General features: G+C 37.4%; 1 protein-coding gene across 6 annotated transcripts in view; it reads left to right on the top strand.

Moving 5' to 3' along the window:
- TRIM37 (tripartite motif containing 37) overlaps positions 1-23,793 on the top strand; it is a 145,603-nt gene that overhangs the window by 2,083 nt on the left and 119,727 nt on the right. For all 6 annotated transcript variants that reach the window (XM_019431070.2, XM_019431075.2, XM_019431074.2 and 3 more), the window contains exons 2-6: positions 73-174; positions 9,947-9,987; positions 13,425-13,541; positions 16,712-16,799; positions 19,924-20,046. In XM_019431070.2, the coding sequence (XP_019286615.1) occupies positions 73-174; positions 9,947-9,987; positions 13,425-13,541; positions 16,712-16,799; positions 19,924-20,046 (471 nt within the window). The remainder of the gene's footprint in view (positions 1-72; positions 175-9,946; positions 9,988-13,424; positions 13,542-16,711; positions 16,800-19,923; positions 20,047-23,793) is intronic.

The following is a 23,793-nucleotide window of genomic DNA, read 5'->3' as shown; positions in this document are numbered from 1 at the left end:
TTTTAAGCATGCTTTTTACTTTTGATTCAGTAGTCTAAATCTGGTGTACCTTACATTTTTTATTATTTTCAGAGCATTGCGGAGGTTTTCAGATGTTTCATTTGTATGGAGAAGTTGCGGGATGCACGCCTGTGTCCTCATTGCTCTAAGCTTTGTTGTTTTAGCTGTATCAGGGTAAGTTGCATTTCTTTCTACATGCCCTTAGTGTATATACGATGTGTTGTAAAAATCAACCATATTCTTTTAAAGTTAGTTTTTTAAATGTTTATTTATTTTTGAGAAAGAGAGAGCATGAGCAGGGGAGAGGCAGAGAGAAAGGGAGACACAGAATCTCTAGTAGGCTTCAGGCTCTGAGCTGCCAGCAGAGCCCGATGTGGGGCTTGAACCCATGAACCATGACATCATGACCTGAGCTGGAGTAGGATGCTCAGCTGATTGAAGCACCCCAAAATCGACCATATTTTTTATCTTTCTTTTTTTTTTTAAGTTTATTCATTGTGAGATAGAGAGTGAAAGAGAATCCTAAACAGGCTCCGTGCTATTAGTGTGAAACCTGATGTGGGGCTTGAACCCATGAACTTGTGAGATCATGACCTGAGCTGAAACCAAGAGTCGGACACTTTAACCAACTGAGCTATCCAGACACCCCAGTTTCGTTATCTTTTTAAATTTTACATTTTGTCTCCTTTTAAAAATGTTTTAAATGAATGTTCCTTAATAGGGAGACCGTCATCATATATTACTTAGTACTGTGGAGGTGAGATAACTACCATGAAATGTCTAGAAATCAAAACCCACTATAATTTTAATATATTTATTAAATCATTGCACATTTAACAAGTACTGGTAAAGTGGTTGCCTGCATTGCGTTTGGGGTTGAAGACTTCTTTTTTTTTTTTTTTTTTTAATTTTTTTAACGTTTATTTATTTTTGAGACAGAGAGAGACAGAGCATGAACGGGGGAGGGGCAGAGAGAGGGAGACACAGAATCTGAAACAGGCTCCAGGCTCTGAGCCATCAGCCCAGAGCCGGACGCGGGGCTCAAACTCACGGACCGCGAGATCGTGACCTGAGCTGAAGTCGGACGCTTAACCGACTGAGCCACCCAGGCGCCCCTGGGGTTGAAGACTTCTAAGATAAATGATGGAGTGCTTGCCCTGAAGGAGCTTAAATCTAAGTGACATAATGGGCTCCGTTTATACTGAAGAATGTATGTATAGTGTCATAAAGAGGCACTAACAAAGTGCTGTGAGACTCAGAGTTTATACTGTTGGATGGGTAGGATGGAGAAAAAGCTAATAATGGGTTCAGAGGCTTAGATTAAAATCGTATAATCTTACAGGTACAAGAGACTTTAGAGATTAATATAGTCCGTTGGCTTTAAAAGGAATGTAGGTGAACCCCTCAAAGAACATTATGAGGAAGCCTAAGATGTGAAGCAGAAGAACTTCTTTTTTATGTGGAGGGATTCAGTAGTACATCTGCAAATCATAGTTAAAAACTGCCCTGCCCACATTACTCGCAGTAGATTTTGTCTTTTACTGGGAAAATCAAAGCCATCTAACATGCTCTTCACCTCAAAATTTCTCTGTGGTTCCTTATTTCTGCCTTAGGAAGATAAATAAACCTTTGTCGAGAGTAATGGTTGTAACACTTAAATCACTTGCTTCCGGTCACACAGCTAACAAATAATAGAGCTGGATTTGAATCCAGGAAGTCTGGCTTTAGAGCCTGTGTTCTTTGCTTCTACACCATGTGGAGAAGACCAAGGTTATATATCATGCTAGTTCTTCCATTCATAAGCTGAGAAACTCAATTTTTCCTAGTCTTGTTTCTTCAGCTATAGAATGAGGTAACAAGATTTGCCTCACAGGATGGTTGTGGCATTACATGAGATAAGCTAAAAAGCAATTTAGAAATTGTAAAGTACTGTTCCATTGTAAGGTGTTAATATTTTATTGTTAAAATAGCAATTAATAAATTTGGCATTATTTTTTATAAATGGTGAAACAGAAGCTGTGGAAACTAGGTAATTGGCCTGTATCACTCTCTCAAAATTAAGAAGAAGTGGGAAAATTTCATCTACCTTGGGAAATTTGATTTATTCTTGCAGGTTTAACTATCATTTCTCAGTGTATGGCTTTTAAATCTATTCCTTTGGCCTTGACTTTCCAGCACCTTGAGCTTTGTTCCCGATCAAATTCTGTTTTTTTAAACTGATTCTTTTTGACTTCTTTTTGTTCTGTTCTGCCAGTCATTCAAACTTGAAACCTTTTACACCAATGATATTTTTTAGGTTTATTTAGAGAGAGCACATGTGCATAAATGAGTGGGGAAGGGACAGAGCAAGAGGGAGAGGCTCCCAAGCATGCTTTGCACTGTCAGTGAGAACCCGATGCAGGGCTTGATATCCTGAATCATAAGATCATGACCTGACCTGACATCCAAAGTCTAAGGCTTAACCAACTGATCCCTGGCACCAGTAATTTTTAAGTCCTGTCAGTTACTATCTTCTGCTTTCACTTAGATCTGTCCTACTTTTCCATTCCATTATCATTCTAGCAGAGAAATATAAACCTTTATTACTTCATGCTTAGATAATTTTATCTTTTTTTATTAAGAATTTTTTTAATTGTTTATTCTTGAGAGAGAGAGACAGAGAGAGAGAGAGAGAGAGAGAGAGAGAGAGAGTGAGTGGGGGATGGGCAGAGAGTGGGAGACACAGAATCTGGAGCAGGCTCCAGGTTCTGAGCTGTCAGCACAGAGCTGGAGGTGGGCTCAAACTCGCAGACTGTGAGATCATGACCTGGGCCAAAGTTGGTTGCTTAACTGAGCCACCCAGGTGCTCCAACCGTTTTTTTTTTCTTTCCCCAGAGAGAGAGAGAGCGCGTGAGCGAGCTTGCAAGTGAGCAGGGGAGGGGCAAAGAGGAGAAAGAGAGAATCCCAAGTAGGCTCTCCGCTCAGTGCGGAACCTGACGTGGGAATTGATCCCAGGACCCTGAGATCGTGACCTGAGCCGAAATCAAGAGTTGGATGCTCAACTGACTGAGCCACCCAGACACCCCTAGTTAGCTTTTTTTTTTTTTTTTAATTTTTTTTAATGTTTATTTATTTTTGAGACAGACAGAGACAGAATGTGAGTGGGTTAGGGGCAGAGAGAGAGGGAGACACAGAAGCAGGCTCCAGGCTCTGAGCTGTCAGCACAGAGCCTGACGTGGGGCCCGAACTCACAAGCTATGAGATCATGACCTGAGCTGAAGTCGGACGCTCAACTGACTAAGCCACCCAGGCGCCCCACCCCTAGTTAGCTTTTAACTGATCTATCTTGAGTCTTTTTTAAAGTTTATATATTTATTTTGAGAGCTAGAGTGTGTTTGCTAGCTGGGGAGGGGCATAGGGAGGAGAGAGAGAGAATCCCATGTAAGATCCTCATTGCCAGCGTGGAGCTCTAGGTGGGGCTCGATCTCACGAACCATGAGATCATGACCTGAGCTGAAACCAAGAGTTGGATGCTTAACCGACTGAGCTACCCAGGCACTCCAAGTCTTTTCTTATCTGTGGTTCATTTTATATCCTGCTGCCATATTGATGTTTTCCAGAAATGTCATTTTTTTTTCCTTATCAGAAACCTCAGATTCATTGCCTTAATTCCTTAGAATATTATCTTTATATTCAGACCACTTGGATAATCTGGTTCTATTCTTTGTTTCTTTCTTTTTTTTTAATGTTTTATTCATTTGTGAGAGTCAGAGAGTGAGTGGGGGAAGTGCAGAGAGAGAGAAGGAGATACAGAATTCAAAGCAGGCTCCAGGCTCTGAGCTGTTAGCACAGAGCCTGATGTGGGGCTTGAACTCACTAACTGTGAGATCATGACCTGAGCTGAAGCCAGACGTTTAACCAACTGAGCCACCCAGGCACCCCTCTATTCTTTCTTTCTAAAGCTGTCTTGGTTCCTGAATGTACCATTCATGTGTTTATTCATTCAACAAATACTAATTACACATCTACTTGGAGTTAAGCATCGACTTCCCAGGGAGTTGACTTATTTACTACTTGGGATATGGACAAAAAGGTAAATAGACATATGTTAGATACCAGAAAGTGCTATGAAGAAAATTAAACTGAATAAGGTATAGAGTGGGGACTTTGCGGAGGGTATGAGCAGGTTGTTAGTTATTTTAGATAGTCTGTGAAGGTCTCTGAGAAGTGATATTTGAGCCAAGACCAGAATGAAATGTGGTAGTGATGTGAGTATCTACAGGAAGAAAGTCCCAGGCAGAGAAATCAGAAGGAGCAAAGCCCCTGAGAGAAAGAACAAAGAAGCCAGTGTGGCTGGAGCAAAGAGAGAAAGAGGGAAAGGAGATGAATTTGGAGATGGAGCTTAGGGCCTTGGTAAAGACCTTGGCTTTTATTTTAACTGTAATGGTAGCCATTGAAAGCTTTTGAATGATACGCAGTAATTTTTAAAAACTCACTTTTGCTGCTATGTAGAAAGTGGATTATAGGCACCATAGGTGGGAGAGGAAGTGAGGAGACCAATTTGGTTTAGACTCGAATGGTAACAGTGGAGGTGGTGAAAAATAGGGCAGTTCTGGATATGTTTTGAAGGTAGAGCCAATGGATTTACTTATAGATGGGACATGAGAATTTTATACAACATTTAGATGAATGGTTTTCTATTCTGAGATAGAAGAAATTTGGGGAGGAAGAGTTGGGTAGGCTATAGATGTACAAGTTTTGTTTTTAAATATGTCAAGTTTAAGATTTTATACATCTAACTGGAGAGGTTGGCAGTTGGAAATATGAATCTGGAGTTGAGGAAGGGGATGTTAGTGATACCGAATTATTAGCATATGGATAGTATTTTAGGCGTTTGATGAGGTCACCAGATTACCTGATAGGGAAAAGACTTTTTGGTTTGAACTCTGGGTCACTCAACATTTAGAGGTCAGGAGGAGGAGGAGGATTAAGCAGGAGATAACAAGAAGGAGCCGTGAGTGAGGCATCACAGAATTCAAGTGAAAAACATGTTTCAAAGAGGAGTAGGTTAACTGTGTCTTGTATTTCTGGTTCGGGATTTAACTATTGGATTTGAGAATGTGTAGGACATTGGTAACCTTGATGAGTAGTTTTAGTGGAATAATGAAGACAAAATCTTGATGTCTGGGAGAGGGAGGCAAATAAGACAGCAAGTGTAAAAACTCTAAAAATTTTGATGTAAAGGGGAAAAAAAAGGAGTGGGTTGAAAAGGTTTATATCTCATTGAAAGTGAACCAGTAGAGAAAGATTAATTAATGATGCTGGGGAGAGGGGATAATTACAGGAGCAAAGTCCTTGAGACCTGGGCATTCCACCCAACCAAATTGTATTATTGTTTATTTGGATGCCTCTCCCTTCTCTTCCATCCCATCTCTGTTCATTTGACCATGGAAATTTAATTATCCATGACAGGCCAGATGCTTGTGTCACTGAATAAAACAGACTAAGGTCCAGACCCATGAATAGACTTGTCCAAAGTTATCTAGTGGTTTGGGACAGACCAAAACTGGACTCACTCCCAGGCCAGCACTCTACCTATGACTCTCTTGTGCTTCTATACGCATATACCAAAAAGTGGGAACGTTGGCTGTATTTTCAGGCCAGGTCTCTTTCATTCTTCCAGTTACTCTCAGTTGATTCTCCATCATTACCTGTTCTTATTTTTGTATTTTCACCCATTTTTTTGCCCCAGTCTTTTTCATCAAGTAGTTTTGGTTTTGTTTTTGACTCCTTGATTTTCAGCATTGGTAGCATTTTATGATTTCCTGTAGATATTGACTTTGTTTTCTTTTTAATATTGGAGTTTTTAAAAATTAGATATAATTGACATACAGTAAGCTGCACATATTTAAAGTGTATAGTGTGGTAAGTTTGATAAATGTATATACTTGAGAAACCATCACTACAAGATAGTGAACATACTTATAATCCTCCAAAGTTTCTTTGTACCTCTTGGTAATCCTTCCCTCCACTTATCTTATTCCTAGGAAACCACTGATCTGCTTTCTGTCACTGTAGATAAGTTTGCATTTTTTGGACTTTTATAGAAATGGAATCTTATGATATGTTCTCTCATGTGTCCAGCTTTTTTCACTCAACAAAATTATTATTTTTTTTTTTTTAATTTTTTTTTAACATTTATTTATTTTTGAGACAGAGGGAGATAGAGCATGAAGGGGGGAGGGTCAGAGAGAGAGGGAGACACAGAATCTGAAACAGGCTTCAGGCTCTGAGCAGTCAGCACAGAGCCCGACGCGGGGCTCGAACTCACATACCGCGAGATCGTGACCTGAGCCGAAGTCGGACGCTTAACCGACTGAGCCACCCAGGCGCCCCTCAACAAAATTATTTAGAGATGTATCTATGTTGTGTGGATCAATAGTATTCCTTTTTATTGCCAAGTGGTAGCATCCCATTGTATGCATATGCCATAATATGTTTATCCATTCACCTGTTGATGGACATAACTGTGTCTACTTTTTGGTATTTACATAGAAAACTGCTATGAACGTTTATATACAAGTATTTGAATGGGCTTAAACTTTCTTTTCTCTTAGGTAAGTAAATAGGAATGGAAGAGCTAGATCACATGGTAGATGTATATCTAACTTTAACAAATTGTACACTGTTTTCTAAAATAGTATCATTTTAAATTCTTACCAGCAATGTGTGAGAGTTCTAATTCTTCCACATTAATGCCCACACTTGGTACGTTCAGTCTTGAATTTTAGCCATTCTCATAGATATGGAGCAGTACCTTAACATTTTCCTTTAAGATCAGGATAAAGATAGAGATGCCTACTTTCCTTACGTTTATCCATTACCCTTTTCCCCAGTCCCGGTAACCACTATTCTTTCTGTCTCTGAACTAAGTACTTCATATAAATGTAATCATATAACATTTGTCTTTATATATTTAAAGTTTTATTCCTTTTTTTTAAAATTTCTTTTTTGTGTTTATTTGTTTATTTTGAGAGAGAGGGAGACAGAGCATGAGCAGGGGAGGGACAGAGAGAGAGGGAGAGAGAATCCCAAGCAGGCTCTGTCCAGTCAGCTCAGAGCCCGACACAGGGCCTAGTATCACAAATGGCGAGATCATGACCTGAGCTGAAATCAGTAGTAGGACAGTTAACTGATGGAGCCACTCAGGTGCCCTTCCGTTTGAATTTTAGAATGGGTTTTTCTACTTCTGTAAAAAGCACCATTGTGGTTTTGATAAGAATTACATTGATACTGTAGATTGCTTTGGGTGGTATTGGGATTTTAACAGTATTAAATCTTCCAATACATGAACATGGGATGTCTGTTTATTTAGGACTTTCTTTCAGTGGTGTTTTGTAGTTTTCCATGTATAAATCTTCCAACTCCTTGGTTAAGTTTATTCCTAGGTATTTTACTTTTTTCTTTGATGTTGTAGATGTATTTTCTTAATTTCCTCTTTGAATTCTTCATTGCTAGCATATAGAAATGTGTTTTTTTTGTGTGTGGGTTGATATTGTATTCTGCAACTTTGGTGAATTTGTTCATTTTGTTCATTAATATTAACAGTTTTTTGTGGAACCTTTAGGGTTTCCTACATACAAGATTATGTTATTGCAAACAATTAATTTTACTACTTTTCCAGTTGGGATGCTTTTGTATTTTTTTTCCTTGCTTAAATTGCTCTCGGTGAAATTTTTAGTATTGTGTTGGATAGAAGTGGTGAAAATGGGCATCTTTGTCTTTTTCCTGATCTTAAAGAAAAAGTTTTCAGTGTTTCACCATTGAGTATGATGTTCACTCTGGATCTTTTATGTATGGACTTTATCAAATTGAGGAAGTTCTCTTTTGTTCCTTTTTCTTGAGTGTTTTTATCATGAAAGGATATTAGATTTTGTCAGAGACCTTTTATGCATCAGTTGAGATGATCATGTGGGTTTTTTCCTTCATTTTATTAATGTGATGTGTTGTTATATTGAATGAACTATCTCAGCATTCCAGGTAGTAAATCCCACTTGGTCATGCTGTATAGTCTTTTTAATATATTGTTGAATTCGATTTGCTGGGCTCTTGTTGAGAATTTCCCTAGGCCAGTCTTGCAGAGTTAGGTATGTTGATTCTCTTGTTACCTGTGAGGAAACTTGAGCTCAGTCACATGTCTGGTGTCTTGTAGTCAGTAAGTGCTAGAGCTAGGAGTCAGACTCAGGTCTGAATACTGTCTAAAGCCGTGATTCTTCCATTTTAATGGAGAGAAATTCTTAAATTGAATGTGGGGAATTGCTCTACTATAATTTTTGTTTTCTTTAATTCTTCTTGTGCATTAATATTGTATTGCTCGTTCTTACCTTTGGTTTTGGTTTGGGAGAAATATTGTTTTTCCCAAAGTATTAAAATTACCATATTTATTTTGTGATTAAGTTAGATTATGGAATACAAGGTAAAAATGCCATAAATATTCAGAGATGGGAAAGATTACTAGCTTGTTATAGTTAGGAAAGTTTTATGGACCTAATTACTGGACATTCCCATGGGACAGCACATGGTGGGGGGGACATACTAGCAAATACACAAATATACCAAGCGTGGTGTATAGTGTAGCAATAAGCCTGTTTTGACTGGAACGGAGAGACATATTTAAAAATATGGACTGGTCACTCCCTGTCATGGTCCCAACCTTTAGAGAGCTTATAGTCTGGCAGGGCAGAGGAGACCGATAAATAAGTCAGTGTAATAAAGTATTATAAGCACAATAAAGGAAGAAGTACAGGTTGCTGTGGTAGTCTGTAGAGAGTCAGGGCAAGCTTTCTGGAGGAAGTGACATAAACTGAAATCTAAAGAATGAGTAGGAATGATATAGTTGAAGAATATCCTGGGGAGAGAGAGGAAATAAATATACCTAAAGCCTTAACCTTGTTGGGTTCCCTAGAGTGAGGTAGAAGGTGAGGCAAGAGAGGTGTGGGCTGAAACCAGCCCTAGAAGAGTGCTGTGGATTTAGCAGAGCATTGTTTGAGAGGAAGAAACCTGACCCAAATCTTACTTTTGCTGAGGGACCAAAGAAATAATCTTCAAGGTTATTAAGAATAGAGGAATCCTTTTGTGTCTGTTTTCTTTTTCTTCCAGCTTTATATTGTTTGCTGTGAAGTACCTTTGTCCTTATTATCTCTTACCTTTTGTTGTCCTTTAAGGTTTCCTTGGGAATTTCATTTCTGAGTTAATTATTTGACTTTAAAAAGCTTAACCATGATCCTATTGTTTTTGGAAAGGTATTCAAATAATCTTCGCATCTCCTTTGTATATGGTGTAAAACTACTCCCTATCCAGTAATAATTAAAACAATTAACTCAATAGAATTTGAAGTTTAGTGGAGATACTCTCTTATAAAAGCTTTTTATAATTACATTACTGGACTGTAGAGCTCTTAAGATGTAAAGTTCTGTTGTATTGCTTATTCATATTTTAGGTCTAATGTATATATCCAAAATTCATAATCCATATTCAAAATTAGCTTTTCAGAAAGGAATTTAGTAGTACCTTATACTTTCTCAGGGATTTAATGAGAGATTAGATGGAAGTAAATCGTCACTGTGGTTTATTTTCAGGGGTGGTGGTTACTGTATTATTACTGATTTTGTGAAGATTATCAACATCTTCCTTGGGATAATCACATATTCTTAAGATCACTTTCTTTCCTATGAGAGAAAAGCTTCTTAACTGTTTTGGAATTAGTTCTGTCCCTTTGAAAATTTGTCCCCATCATAATGATAATGAGAGGGAGATAGTAGATTGAATGCTATTTCTGTACGTATCTCTGTAATTAATACAAGCACTAGAGAGTTAAACTCATTAAATTTTGTATTTAAGTATTCAATATGTACAAATTAAAGTAATAATTTTTCTATAATCAAAATCTAATTTTTTGCCTCCTTAGCGCTGGCTGACAGAGCAGAGAGCTCAATGTCCTCATTGCCGGTAAGTGTTTTGCTATGATTATTTGTGAATTTGGAAAATAGCAAGGTGATGGGATTAAAGTGTGCCTTAATATTCAGAGTTTTTTTGCATTCTGTCAGATTTCTCCTTTTTGTAAATACAGTTGAAAAGAAAATAAGCAATGTGTCTAGATAAATGCGAACTAATTTATCTGACTTAGAATTATGTAGAGTGCAGGGGCACCTGAGTGACTCGGTTGGTTAGGTGTCTGACTTTGGCTCAGGTCACAATCTCATGGTTCGTGGGTTCAAGCCCCACATCAGGCTCTGTGCTGACAACTTGGAGCCTAGAGCCTGCTTCAGATTCTGTGTCTCCCTCTCTGACTCTCCCCTGCTCGAACTCTGTCTCTCTCTCTCTCAAAAATAAATAAACATTAAAAAAATAAAATAAAATAAAAATTATGTAGAGTGCATTAAGTACGTTATTTACCATCTTTTATTTTTATTTTTTTAAAGTTCTTATTCATTTTTGAGAGAGAGAGAGAGCCAGAGAGTGTGAGTGAACTGGGGAGGGGCAGAGAGAGAGGGAAACACAGAATCTAAAGCAGGCTCCAGGCTCAGAGCTGTTAGCACAGAGCCTGATGCCAGGCTCAAACTCATGAACAGTGAGATCGTGACCCGAGCCGAAGCCAGATGCCCAACCAACTGAGCCACCCAGGTGCCCCTGTTTACCATCTTTTAGAGAAGCATTGTTTAACTTCTTGATTTTTATAATTAAAATACAACTGAAAAGTTCTCCAACTTTCTAATTAATACAGATAAATAAAATGACTTCTATTTCTGATACTCCCTGCCTAATCTTTTCATTAAATAACACTTTGAAAAGAAATGGTTAGATTTTATTATGTATTCTAGACATTTTTCTAAGAGTATACTGATATGTATACATTTTTCTCAAAATACCCAAATGTGATATAATTCTATTTTGGGGTTTTTTTTTTTTCATGTAAAATATGGTGGGACCTTCCTTGAAGATATGTACATATATGTCATTTTTTTAAAAAGTGTGAATAATCCACTGTATGACCGTATGTTGATTTATTTAATATGCTTATATTCAGACACATTTAATTTCCACTCTTGTTTTTTTCATATAATTGTGCCAGATTACATTGAAAGAAAGGTTTTTACCATTTACCGTTCCTAATAATAGATATAAAAGTGCCTTTTCCTCTGCCAATACTGGTTATCAATCTGTCATTTTTTTTTTGTCATTCCATTCAATGAAAAATAGTATCTCATTTTTAATATGCTTTTTTATTTTTTAAAGTTTATTTATTTATTTTGAGAGCAAGAGTTTGTGTGTGAGCTGGGGAGGGGCAGAGAGGAGAGAGAATCCTAAGCAGGCTCTGCACTATCAGTGCAGAGTCCGATGGGGGCTTGAACCCATGAACCATGAGATCATGACCTGAGCCAAAACCAAGAGTCAGATGCTTAATTGAATGAGCCACCCAGGGGCCCAATTAACTATGCTTTTCTAAAAAATGATTGAAACTGAACATCTTTTGAGGCATATTTAGTTATATTTGTTTTGCTTAAACTACTTCATCTCATTTGTTGTCCATTTTCATCATGTATTGTTTACTTTTTTTATATTAACTTTTAAGAAAGCCAGCACTATCAAACAGAAACTTTCTGTAATGATGGAAATGTTCTGTAACTTTGCTGTTTAATTCCACTGGGTACAGTTCAACAGTGGCAGTTCAACACTTGAAATATATCTAGTTTGACTATATAATTAAATTTTACTTTTTTTTTAATAAATTGTTTTTTAATATTTATTTTATTTTTGAGAGAGAGAGACAGAGCACAAGCAGGGGAGGGACACAGAGAGAGGGAGACACAGAATCCGAAGCAGGCTCCAGGCTGAGCTGTCAGCACAGAGCCCAATGTGGGGCTCAAACCCATGAACTAACTGTAAGACCATGACCTGAGCTGAGGTTGGTTGCTTAACCGACTGAGCACCTGGGAAACAGGAGCCCCATGAAATTTTATTCTTATTTAATTTTAATTAAATTTTAGGGGTGCCTGGGTGGCTTAGTCAGTTGAGCGTTGACTCTTGGTTTCAGCTCAGGTTATGGTTTCATGGTTGTGAGATTGAGCCCTGTGTCAGGCTCTGCGTGCTGAGCTTGGAGCCTGCTTGGGATTCTCTCTCCCTCCCTTTCTGCCCTTCCCCTGCTTGTGCATGCTTGCAGTCTCTCAAAAAAATAAAAAAACTTAAAAAGATAATTAAAATTTTAAATAGTCACTTGTGACTAGTGGCTGTCATTTTGGATAGTACAACTTTAAGGTATTGAGAATTCAATCTGTAATTGGAATTTTTTTTGTAAATGACATTAATGTAAAAATAAGTTGCAAACCATACTTCTCATTCAGTCTGTTATTATTTTAATAGTAATATGGTATGAATATATTGTGAGCTCTGTTTTGAGTATGTTTTTATTTGATAATTTTTTTTGCAACTGTCTTCCTTCCCTTTGTATGTCGTAGTTCATGCATGTTGTAGCATATGTTAGAGTTTCATTCCTTTTTTTAAATTTTTAAAATTTTTAATGTTTATTTATTTATTTTTTAATGTTTTTACTTATTTTTGAGACAGAGAGAGTCAGAGCATGAGCAGGGGAGGGGCAGAGAGAGAGGGAGACACAGAATCTGAAGTAGGCTCCAGGCTCTGAGCTGTCAGCACAGAGCCCGACGCGGGGCTTGAACTCACGGACTGTGAGATCATGACCTGAGCTGAAGTCGGATGCTTAACCAACTGAGCCACCCAGGCGCCCCCTTTTAATGTTTATTTTTTAGAGAGAGAGAAACAGAGTGTGAGCAGGGGAAAGGCAGAGAGAGAGAGAGAGACAGAATCTGAAGCAGGCTCCAGGTTCCGAGCTGTCAGCACAGAGCTTGATGCGGGGCTCAAACTCATGAAATGTGAGATCATGACCTGAGCCAAAGTCGGATGCTTAACCCACTGAGCCACCCAGGAGCCTCAGAGTTTCATTCCTTTTTAAGGCTGATTATTACTGCATCATATATATGTATCACATTCCATCTATTCATTAATCTGGTAATGGACATTTGGATTGCTTCCACTTTGGGGCTAAGGTAACTAATGCTGCTATGGTCATGGGTGTTCATCTTTTCAAGACCTGCCTTCAGTTTTTTTTGATATATACCCAGAAGTGGTATTGCTGGATTATATGGTAATTCTGTTTTTTAATATTTTGAGGTATAGTTGGCCGATAAAATTGTAAGACATTTAAAGTGTACCTTGTGATGATTTGATATATGTGTGTGTATGTATTGTGGAAGGATTCTCCCCATTGATAGCACTTTCATCATCTCACATATTTACCTTTGGAATGTGTTTATGTTAGAAAATAATCTCAAATTCCTGAATTGGAGTATATGTACGTATTTTTTCTCCAGTGCTCCACTCCAGCTACGAGAACTAGTAAACTGTCGTTGGGCAGAAGAAGTAACCCAGCAGCTTGATACTCTTCAACTCTGCAGTCTCACCAAACATGAAGAAAATGAAAAGGACAAGTATGCCCTCAACTTGTGTTTGAGTATTTCATAGATGTTGATAGGTGTTATTTTAACGACACTGTTGAAAATTTTTTTCGTTTTATAGGTGAACACTTAAGTATTTTTCTCTTGGCATTGTATCAGTATCACTATTTTGAAAGACCCTTCTAACTCTTGATTGGGCTTCTTTTATTAGAGCCTCTGATAAAAGGAGTGGAACTGCTAGTGTTTGCTAAATCTCTCTTCTTTGTTCTTCATGTCAGCTGGCCCCTCTTCCCCTTGGTCTGCTGAAGATGCATATAGGCCATTGATAAAGAATTGTTCTGATAAATTTCCTTTATTATAAAAGCTATGTTAAATTTGGTACTATGGAAATATGCTAAATGAGCTTACAGATATTATCTAATATGCCGTTTTTTTATACTTTCATTAATTTCTTTTTGGTGTTCAGATTACTTACAAATGAGAAAATGTAGACGCATTTAGGTATTTTCTCTAAGCTCAGTGTACTCCGTTAGTGAGAAGCTTTTTCTTTTTTTTTTTTAATGTGTATTTATTTTTGAGAGAGCAAGCATGAGCAAAGGAAGGGCAGAGAGAAAGGGGGGACAGAGGTTCAGAAGCAGCCTTTGTGCTGACAGCAGAGAGCCCAGTGCAGGGCTCAAACTCAAAACCTGCTAAGATCATGACCTGAGCCGAAGTCGGATGCTAAACCGACTGAGCTACCCAGGGGCCCCAGTGAGAATCTTTTTAAGAAATGCAACAGTATGTCTCTTTTATAGGCAACAGAAACTTAAAAAAAAATTTTGTTATTGTAGTAAAATACACTTATATAAAATATAAAATTTACTGTTGTAATTATTTTTAAGCATACAGTTCCATAGTGTTTAATATATTCACATTGTACAACCAATCTCCAGAACTTTTTCATCTTGGAAATCTGAAACTCTCCACCCATCAAACAATAATTCCCCATTTTCCTACCAGCCCTGGCAACCATCATTTCACTTTGTTTCTTTGAGTTTGACTACTTTGGATTACTCATGTTAGCAAAATTATGCAGTATTTGTCTTTTTGCTACTACCATCCTTGACTTTGCATAATGTAGCATATGTCAGAATTTCATTCCTTTTTAAGTCTGATTAATTTTCCACCATGTATTTGTATCACATTTTGTATATCTGTTCATGTGTTGGATATTTGGGTTGCTTTCACTTTTGGGCTGTTGTGAACAATGCTCATAATGTGTTCATCTTTTCTAAACCTTGCCTTCAAGTTTTGTTTGTTTGTTTGTTTGTTTGTTTTAAGGATTTTTAAGTAATCTCTACACCCAATGTGAGGCTTGTACTCACAACTCTGAGATCAAGAGTTGCATGCTGGGTGTGCCTGGGTGACTCAGTAGGTTAAGCATCCATCTTGGCTCAGGTCATGATCTCACAGTTTGTAAGTTCTAGCCCTGCATCAGGCTCTGTGCTGACAGTTCGGAGCCTGCTTCAGATTCTGTGTCTCCCCGTCTCTCTCTGCCCCTCCCCTGCTAGTGCTCTGTCTCTCTGTTTCTCTCTCTAAAAAATAAATAAACCTAAGAGTTGCATGCTGTATTGACTTAGCCAGCCAGGCACCCCTTTTTTGCATATATACTTGGCAGTGGTATTGTTAGATTATATGGAATTTTGTTTTTAATACATTGAGGAACCTCCATAGTGTTTTCCATGGCAGCTGTACCATCTTATATTCCTACCAACAATATACAGGATTCCAGTTTCTCCACATCCTTCCCAAAACTTGTTTTGTTTTTTAATAATAGCCATCTTAATGAGTATGAAGAAATATCTTGTTGTTTTGATTTGCATTTATCTGATGATTAGGATGTTGAACATCTTTTTATATGCTTGTTGGTTACTTGTATATCTGTGGAGAAAAGTGTCTGTTAAAGTCCTTTGCCCATATTTTAATCAGGTTTTTTTGTTTTTTTGCTTTTGTTTTTTACTGTTGAGTTGTAGTAGTTCTTTATGTATTTTGGGTATTAACTCCTTTATTAGGTACAGGATTTCCAAATATAGTCTCCTATTCCATAGATTGTCCTTTCACTCTGTTTCTTGTATCCTTTGATGTACAGAAGTTTTAAATTTTGATGTAGTCTAATTTATTTATTTTTTACCTCTGTTGCATGTGCTTTTGGTGTCATATTTAAGAAATAATTTCCAAATCCAATATTGTGGATTCTCCTTTATGTTTTCCTTTATGAAACTTTTCCTTAATGTTTTCTTATAAGAGTTACATAGTTTTAGGTCTTATGTTTAGGTCTTTGATCTACTTTGATTTAAATTTTGCATATGATATAAGCTAAAGGTGTTTGTCTGCTAGGGTTGCCATAACAGAATACCACAGGTTGGCTTACATAACAGAAATTTATTTTCTAATGGTTTTGGAGGCTGAAAGTTTAAGGTCAGTGTATTATCAAGGTTGTTTCTGGTGAAGCCTTTCTCTTTGACTTGGATAAGGCTCCTCCTCACATACTCCTGGTGTCTTTCTCTTCTTGTATAGACAGCAGTTTTGTGGGGTGAGGGTTCTCCCCTTATGACCTCATTTGACCTTCATCACCTCCTTAAAGGCCATATCTCCAAATACATTTACATTAGGCCTCCAAAAGGAATTTGGGGAGGATGAAGTTCAGTTCGCAACCAGGTCCAAATTCATGTTTTGCATGTGGATATACAACTTAAGGGGAAACTCATTTTTTAAAATTGAGCTGTTCATTTCTCATGAGAATATGGCATTACGTTATACAATTGCGTGTGTCTTGATTATTTTTAGCATTGGCCACATGTGGGACACGCATACATGTTTGGGTAGGTATAGACTCATGATGTGATTTGCCCAAAATGTGAACTTATCTTCTACAGTAATGCTAGGAAATGATGTTGTATTTATACTTTATTTAGAAATTAGTCTGCATTTTTCATATGATTTTAAAGTCTTTATCAATTAATGAAAACAGTACTTAAAATTTGCGTCCACATGTGATTCTTTAGCTTAATTTATGAAAGCTATGGAATGTATTTTATATTGTTTGCTGAGATATTGTTTAAAATTGATTGACCTGTTTCCCAAATGTAGGAATTTGTTGAGGTAATTATGTTTTAGTTTTAATTTATTTAATTTAAATGGTATTGTCTTTTCATAACATATAGATGTGAAAATCACCATGAAAAACTTAGTGTATTTTGCTGGACTTGTAAGAAGTGTATCTGCCATCAGTGTGCACTTTGGGGAGGAATGGTGAGTAGAACAAATTTAGCACATTACTTTTAGTTAGAGACTAGAAAGCACTGAAATACTTGTTTGATTTAGATAGAAAATAATATTTTACTCTTGTTTATAAAGTTGAAAATTAAATATGTCTAATTTTAGCAGAAGGTATCATACCACAGACTTCTTTTGTGGGAGATGTTGATGTGGGATGTTTACCTCTTACATAAATATATATTTTAATGGAAAACCTATAAAATTTGGGGCACCTGGGTGATCCAGTCAGTTGAGTGTCCGACTTCGGCACAGGTCATGATCTCATGGCTTGTGAGTTCGAGCCCCTGCGTTGGGTTCCATGCTGACAGCTCAGAGCCTGGAGCCTAGTTCAGATTCTGTCTCCTCCTCTCTCTGCCCCTCCCCCACTTGCCCCATGTCTGTGACTGTCTGTCTCTCTCTTTCTCTCTCAAATACAAAGAAACATTTAAAAAAATGTATAAAATTTATATTCATTAGCAAATCTTTTATTGTAGGATCAAGGTCTTATCTTTGATTAAAGGTCAGTTGATCTGATGTCCTGGCCACAATTTCCAATTTTGGTTTCTTTAAAATGGAACAATAACTTGGGGCGCCTGGGTGGATCAGTCGGTTGAGCGTCCGACTTCGGCTCCAGTCATGATCTTGCGGTTTGTGAGTTTGAGCCCCGCGTCGGGCTCTGTGCTGACAGCTCAGAGCCTGGAGCCTGCTTCCGATTCTGTGTTCCCCTTTCTCTCTGCCCCACTCCTGCTTGTGCTCTGTCCCTGTCTTTCAAAAATGAATAAACATTAAAGAAAATTAAAAAAAAAAAAAGGAACAATAACTTTAGGTATTTGTGAAACAATACGAATGCAAACATCTGGATCTTATAATTTTTTTTCTTTTCCAATCTAATTCAAAAGTAGTTTTTTAAGGTATTGTACCTTTTATCAAGTCTAAAACATTCAAGTTAGTTTTCCTGGAAATAGCTTTTATTTCATAGTTTTCTTATTGTCTGATTAATATTTAATTAAAAGTGTACTTATAGGTACAATTAATGTAAATAGGCTTGAAAATTAAAACAGTAGGTTATTGGGGCTCTGGGGTGGCTCAGTCAGTTTGGCGACCGACTTCGACTCAGGTCATGATCTTGCAATTTGTGAGTTCAAGCCCTATGTCAGGCTCTGTGCTGATAGCTCGGAGCCTGGAGCCTGCTTTGGATTCTGTGTCTCCCACTCTTCCTCCTGCTCGGTCTCTGTCTCTCAAAAATGTTAAAAAAAAGAAAACGATAGATTCTTGGTGGGGAGAGTTAGTTACAGTAGGAGTAGAAAGTTGTTAGATAACTAGACATATCTGTCAGCAATGAGAATTGATCACTCTTTGGGCATTAGCATATTTTAGGGAGAGAATGACAGGCAACTTGGTTGAGTAGAGCTCAATATAGAATTTTCTGTTAGGATTTGAATAATGTGTTTCTAATTTGAGGAATAGAAAAATTGAATTCTTACAATTTAGTTCTTAAATGCATGGGTTTAGTAAGCAATGGAAACATTCTTTTCTATACGTTAAGTGGACATGCAAAAATCTACATCTTTTTTTCTTAGAGACTATGTTTAGGTGCTTTGGTTGGATAAGACAATGCTAGTGAGGACTTTTCCATTAATAGGTAGTTTCTTACAATATAAATTCAAGTTCTATATATTAAGAGAGTTATAAGTTATAGTACTAAAATTGGACAGAAAATTGGTTTTAGGGGGCACCTGGGTGGCTCAGTTGGTTAAGTGTCCGACTTCGGCTCAAGTCGTGATCTTGCCGTTCATGAGTTTGAGATCTGTATCTGAGCTGTCAGCACAGAGCTGACCTGCTTTGAATTCTGTGTCTCCCCCTCTCTATCTGCCCCTCTCCTGCTCGCACTCTGTCCCTCTCTCTAAAAAATAAACATTAAACTGGGCGCCTGGGTGGCGCAGTCGGTTAAGCGTCCGACTTCAGCCAGGTCACGATCTCACGGTCCGTGAGTTCGAGCCCCGCGTCAGGCTCTGGGCTGATGGCTCAGAGCCTGGAGCCTGTTTCCGATTCTGTGTCTCCCTCTCTCTCTGTCCCTCCCCCGTTCATGCTCTGTCTCTCTCTGTCCCAAAAATAAATAAACGTTGAAAAAAAAAAAAAATTTTTAAATAAACATTAAAAAAAAAGAAACTTGGTTGTTAGCCCTCAAAAATTATTTGAATACAAATGGATTAATGAGTCTTCTGTCTCTACAGTAATTCTTTGTGGCGTAAGGAATGAGTGTATTGCTTTGCTAACAGTGTCCTTTCAGTGTCTTACTAATTCAGTTGTGCTAGAGACTGGCGGTTTAGTGATAAACAATATAGATATCAAACAGTTCTGTATATTTAATCGTCGTAATAGGTATTAGGGATATTTATGCAGTGCTGATAACTGTGAATAACTTTGGGACCTGACCCTGTAAGACTGAGCTAAGCTCCCAAGGATGAGTAGTAATTAAAAGGTGAAGAGTTTGGGGAGGGAAGATGAAGGAAAATTGTTTTTGAGTAAGAAGGAGTTACTTTTCCAAAGGCCTACTGGAAAGAAGTTTGAGAACTTGAAAAGGCTAGTGCTGATGAAGAAGAAAGTGGCAAATAAAGTTGTGTCAGGTGGTTGGAACCATGGTTAAAGATTTTGGTTCTTTTTAATGAGTAAAGATTTCTAGATAAATGTAAACATCTTGCTACAGTTCTTTAAAAAAATTTTTTTTTAATGTTTATTTTTGAGAGAGAGAGTGCGCAAGCAGAGGAGGGGCAGAGAGAGATGGAGACACAGAATCTGAAGCTCGCTCTAGGCTTTGACTGTCAGCACAGAGCCCTACGTAGGGCTTGAACTCATGGACAGTGACCTCATGACCTGCGCCAAAGTTGGATGCTTGACTGACTGAGCCACCCAAGCCACCCCTATGCTACAATCTTTAAGGATTTCCTATATGGGCCAAGTGATTTTAAGGAAGCTCTGGTTGATTTTAACAAAGTAAAGACAGCCAAAAAAGTAAACTACTAACCAGTTTATTAGCATCCATAGAGTGTTAATAAAGAAATGTAAATGAATAAGGTAAAAGAAAATGTTCTAAAATTATTCTTATTACTTCAAATAGCATGGTGGACATACCTTTAAACCTTTGGCAGAAATTTATGAGCAGCATGTTACTAAAGTGAATGAAGAAGTAGCCAAACTTCGTCGGCGTCTCATGGAACTGATCAGCTTAGTTCAAGAAGTGGTAAGACTACTACTGAAAGATCATTATCCGTTTTATAGTTTATCATATATAATATATATGTTTTTGCAGTAGAAATCAATTATATTGAAATTGATACTTGAAAATTTGATAAAGTATATTTATAGTCAGTTTTACCAACTTCAAACAGCTAAGGAATTTGCATCTAAACCCCTGGCCTGTTCCACAGTCGGAGCCAGAGAATTGCCTTATGCAGAAATAAAGAATCAATGAATGAGTTAAATAAGCCTGTTTGATACAGAGTCAATAATTCACTCCTAAACAATCAATACTGACTTTTAAAAAGTCATTAAGTCATTCATTCTTTGGACTCCCAGGTTTCGGGAGAGTTTCTGCTACCAATAAATGAACTGTTTCTGATGTCTTGAATTAGAACTCTGCAGAATTGAAAGAGTAATATTTAACACTACTCTTTAGATACCTTATGGGTCAAACAGCTTTGGTAAGCTATTTACCATTTGAAATATTATTTGGGGAAATGTGTTAAGTTTCAAACATTTAAGTACTGAATGTACTTTTGAAATATATTTTGTTTAATGTTGCTAGAAGGCCAGTTGTAACTAGTGAGTTTTACAGACCATTCCTAACTTAAGATATCTTTGTTTTACCCTTTCAGGAATGAAGATTCAAACCATTGTTTATAGTAGTGTTTCTGAGTTGTGTGTATGCTACCTACAAAGTAGTTTTGGAATATAAACAAGTTGAAAGACTTCTCTTTGGACTTCATCTAACTACCTTTCTTTTCTTTTCTCTTGGCAACATTATTTGGTTGTTAGGGAGGGTGTTCTAGGTTGATTTTCTTATTGTTTGTATTTATAATAACAGTAAGTATAGGAAAGATTGCTTTTTTAATTTTGGTAGCATCCTGTTGTGAAATCTACAATGTACTCTGGAGTCTTTGAAAATTCTATTTTTTTTCCTCTGTTCTGAAAAAAATTAAAAACTATGTAAACTGGAATAGATATGTTTTCTTTTTATGTGTATTTTTTAGAGACAGAGCGAGAGAGCACGCGCTCACGTGCACGCATGTTGGGGAGGGGCAGAGAGAGGGAGAGAGGATGAAAAGCAGGCTCTGTGCTGACAGCAGAGAGCTCGATGCAGGGCTCAAACTCATGAACTGCGAGATCATGACCTGAGCCGAAGTTGGACACTTAACCAATGGAGTCACCCAGGCGCTGGAAGAATAGATAATGGTTTTTGAGTTTTTATTTGTTCTAGGGTTTTGCATGATGTGAACCTGGTATTAGTATATATTTTTATTTTTGTATAGTGGTTTTCTATCAGAGATATGATTGGGGCTTTTAGTATGTATGTATTTTGTATATGGTACCTGAACCATTTATTTTTTAAGATTTTATTTTACTTTTAAGTAATCTCTATACCCAGCTGGGGCTCAAACTCACCACCCAGAGATCAAGAGTTTCACACTCCACTGACTGAGCCAGCCAGACTCCCCAAACAATTTTTTTGTAATTGTCTTACGCTGTTAAAATAGCATGTACTTTATTATGTTTTATTTTTAAGAATATCATTCCTGATTTGGTTCAGTGCACAGTTTTTTAAAACAGTGAGTTTCCTGATATGTAAACAATTAAAAAGTATTATTGGCTTGGGGCACCTGGGTGGCTCAGTTGGTTGAGCCTCTGATTCTTGATTTTAGCTCAGATCATGATCTCACAGTTCATGTGATCGAGCCTTGTGTCAGTCTCTGCACTGACAGCAAGGGGCCTGCTTTGGATTCTCTCTCCCTCTTCCGCTCACGTTATCTCCCCACCGCCCCCCAAATAAGTAAACATTTTTTTTCTTCCAGTATGACCATTATTAGGTAATGCTGATATTTTGATACTTTATTAGGTAATGCTGATATTTTTATCCCTATTTAATACACTCCTTTATTTTTTTATTTTTATGTATTTATTTAATTTTATTTTTTAATTTAAATCCAAGGTAGTTAACATACAGTGTAATAATGATTTTAGGAATAGAATTTAGTGATTCATCACTAAATGTACATGTAATATCCAGTGCTCATCCCAACAGGTGCTCTCAATGCCCATCGCCCATGTAGCCCTTCCCCCCACCCAACTCCTTGCCAGCCACCCTCTGTTCTCTGTATTTAAGAGTCTCTTATTGTTTGTCTCCCTCTTTGTTTTTATCTTATTTTTCTTCACTTTCCCTTTTTTGTTTCTTAAATTGCACATATGAGTGAAATCATATGGTATTTGTCTTTCTCTGACTGACTTATTTTGCTTAGCATAATACCCTCCATTTCCACCCATGTTGTTGCAAATGGCAAGATTTCATTCTTTTTCATCATTGAGCAATATTCCATTGTTATATATATGTGTGTATATACACACATACACCACATTTTTAATTTTTTGAGGAACGTCCATACTGTTTTCCAGAGTGGCTGCACCAGTTTGCATTCCCAACAGTGCAAAAGGGTTCCCCTTTCTCCACATCCTCGCCAACATCTTTGTTGCCTGAATTGTTCATTTTAGCCACTCTGACCAGTGTGAGGTGGTATCTCATTGTGGTTATGATTTGTATTTCCCTGATGGTACGTGATGTTGAACATCTTTTCATGTGTCTGTTAGCCATCTGGATGTTAGCCACTTATTTGGAAAAGTGTCTATTCATGTCTTTTGCCCATTTCTTCAGTAGATTATTTGTTTTTTGGGTATTGAGTTCTTCATGGGTTTTGGATACTCTTTATCAGATGTGTCATTTGCAAATATCTTCTCCCATTTTGTAGGCTGCCTTTTAGTTTTTTTGGTTGTTTCCTTCACCGTGCAGAAGCTTTTTATCTTGATGAAGTCCCAATAGTTCACTTTTGCTTTTGTTTCCCTTGATTCTAAAGATGTGACTAGTAAGAAGTTGCTATGGCCAAGGTCAAAGAGGTTGCTGCCTGCCTTCTCTAGGATTTTAATGGCTTCTTGTCTTACGTTTAGGTCTTTAATCCATTTTTAGTTTATTTTTGTGTATGGTGTAAGAAATTGGTCCAGGTTTATTCTTCTGCATGTTGCTATCCAGTTTTCCCAATACCTTTGCTGAAGAGACTTCTTTCCATTGGATATTCTTTACTACTTTGTCAAAGATTAGTTGGCCATATGTTTATGTGTCCATTTCTGGGTTCTCTATTCTGTTCACTGATCTGTGTGTCTGTTTTTGTGCCAGTACCGTACTGTCTTGATGATTACAGCTTTGTAATATAGCTTGAGGTCTGGAATTGGGATGCCTCCAGCTTTGGTTCTCTTTTCTTTTTTTTCTTTTTAATTTTTTTTGTTTTAATTTTTTCTTTTTAAGTTTATTTATTTTGAGAGAGAGCATGAGCAGGGGAGGGGCAGAGAGAGAATCCCAAGCAGGATACATGCCATCCATGCCCGATGTGGATGTGGGGCTTGAACCCACAAATCGTGAGATATGTCCTAAGCTGAAATCAGGGGCCAGATGCTTAACCACCTGAGTCACTCAGGCGCCCCTGGTTTTCTTTTTCTACATTACTTTGGCTATTCAGGGTCTTTTCTGGTTCCATACAAATTTTAGAATTATTTGTTCTAGCTCTGTGAATAATGCTGGTATTAATTTGATAGGGATTGCATTGAATATGTAGATTGCTTTGGGTAGTGTCGACATTTTAACAATATTTGTTCTTCCAATCCATGAGCATGGAATGTTTTTCCATTTCTTTGTGTCTTCAATTTCTTTCATAAACTCTCTGTACTT

The sequence above is a fragment of the Panthera pardus genome, unplaced genomic scaffold, assembly GCF_024362965.1.
Source record: "Panthera pardus isolate Hobbes unplaced genomic scaffold, ASM2436296v1 HiC_scaffold_3, whole genome shotgun sequence".
Taxonomy (NCBI): Eukaryota; Metazoa; Chordata; class Mammalia; order Carnivora; family Felidae; genus Panthera; species Panthera pardus.
The sequence above is the reverse complement of the archived record's forward strand: the minus strand, read 5'-3'. Positions and strand labels throughout refer to the sequence as shown.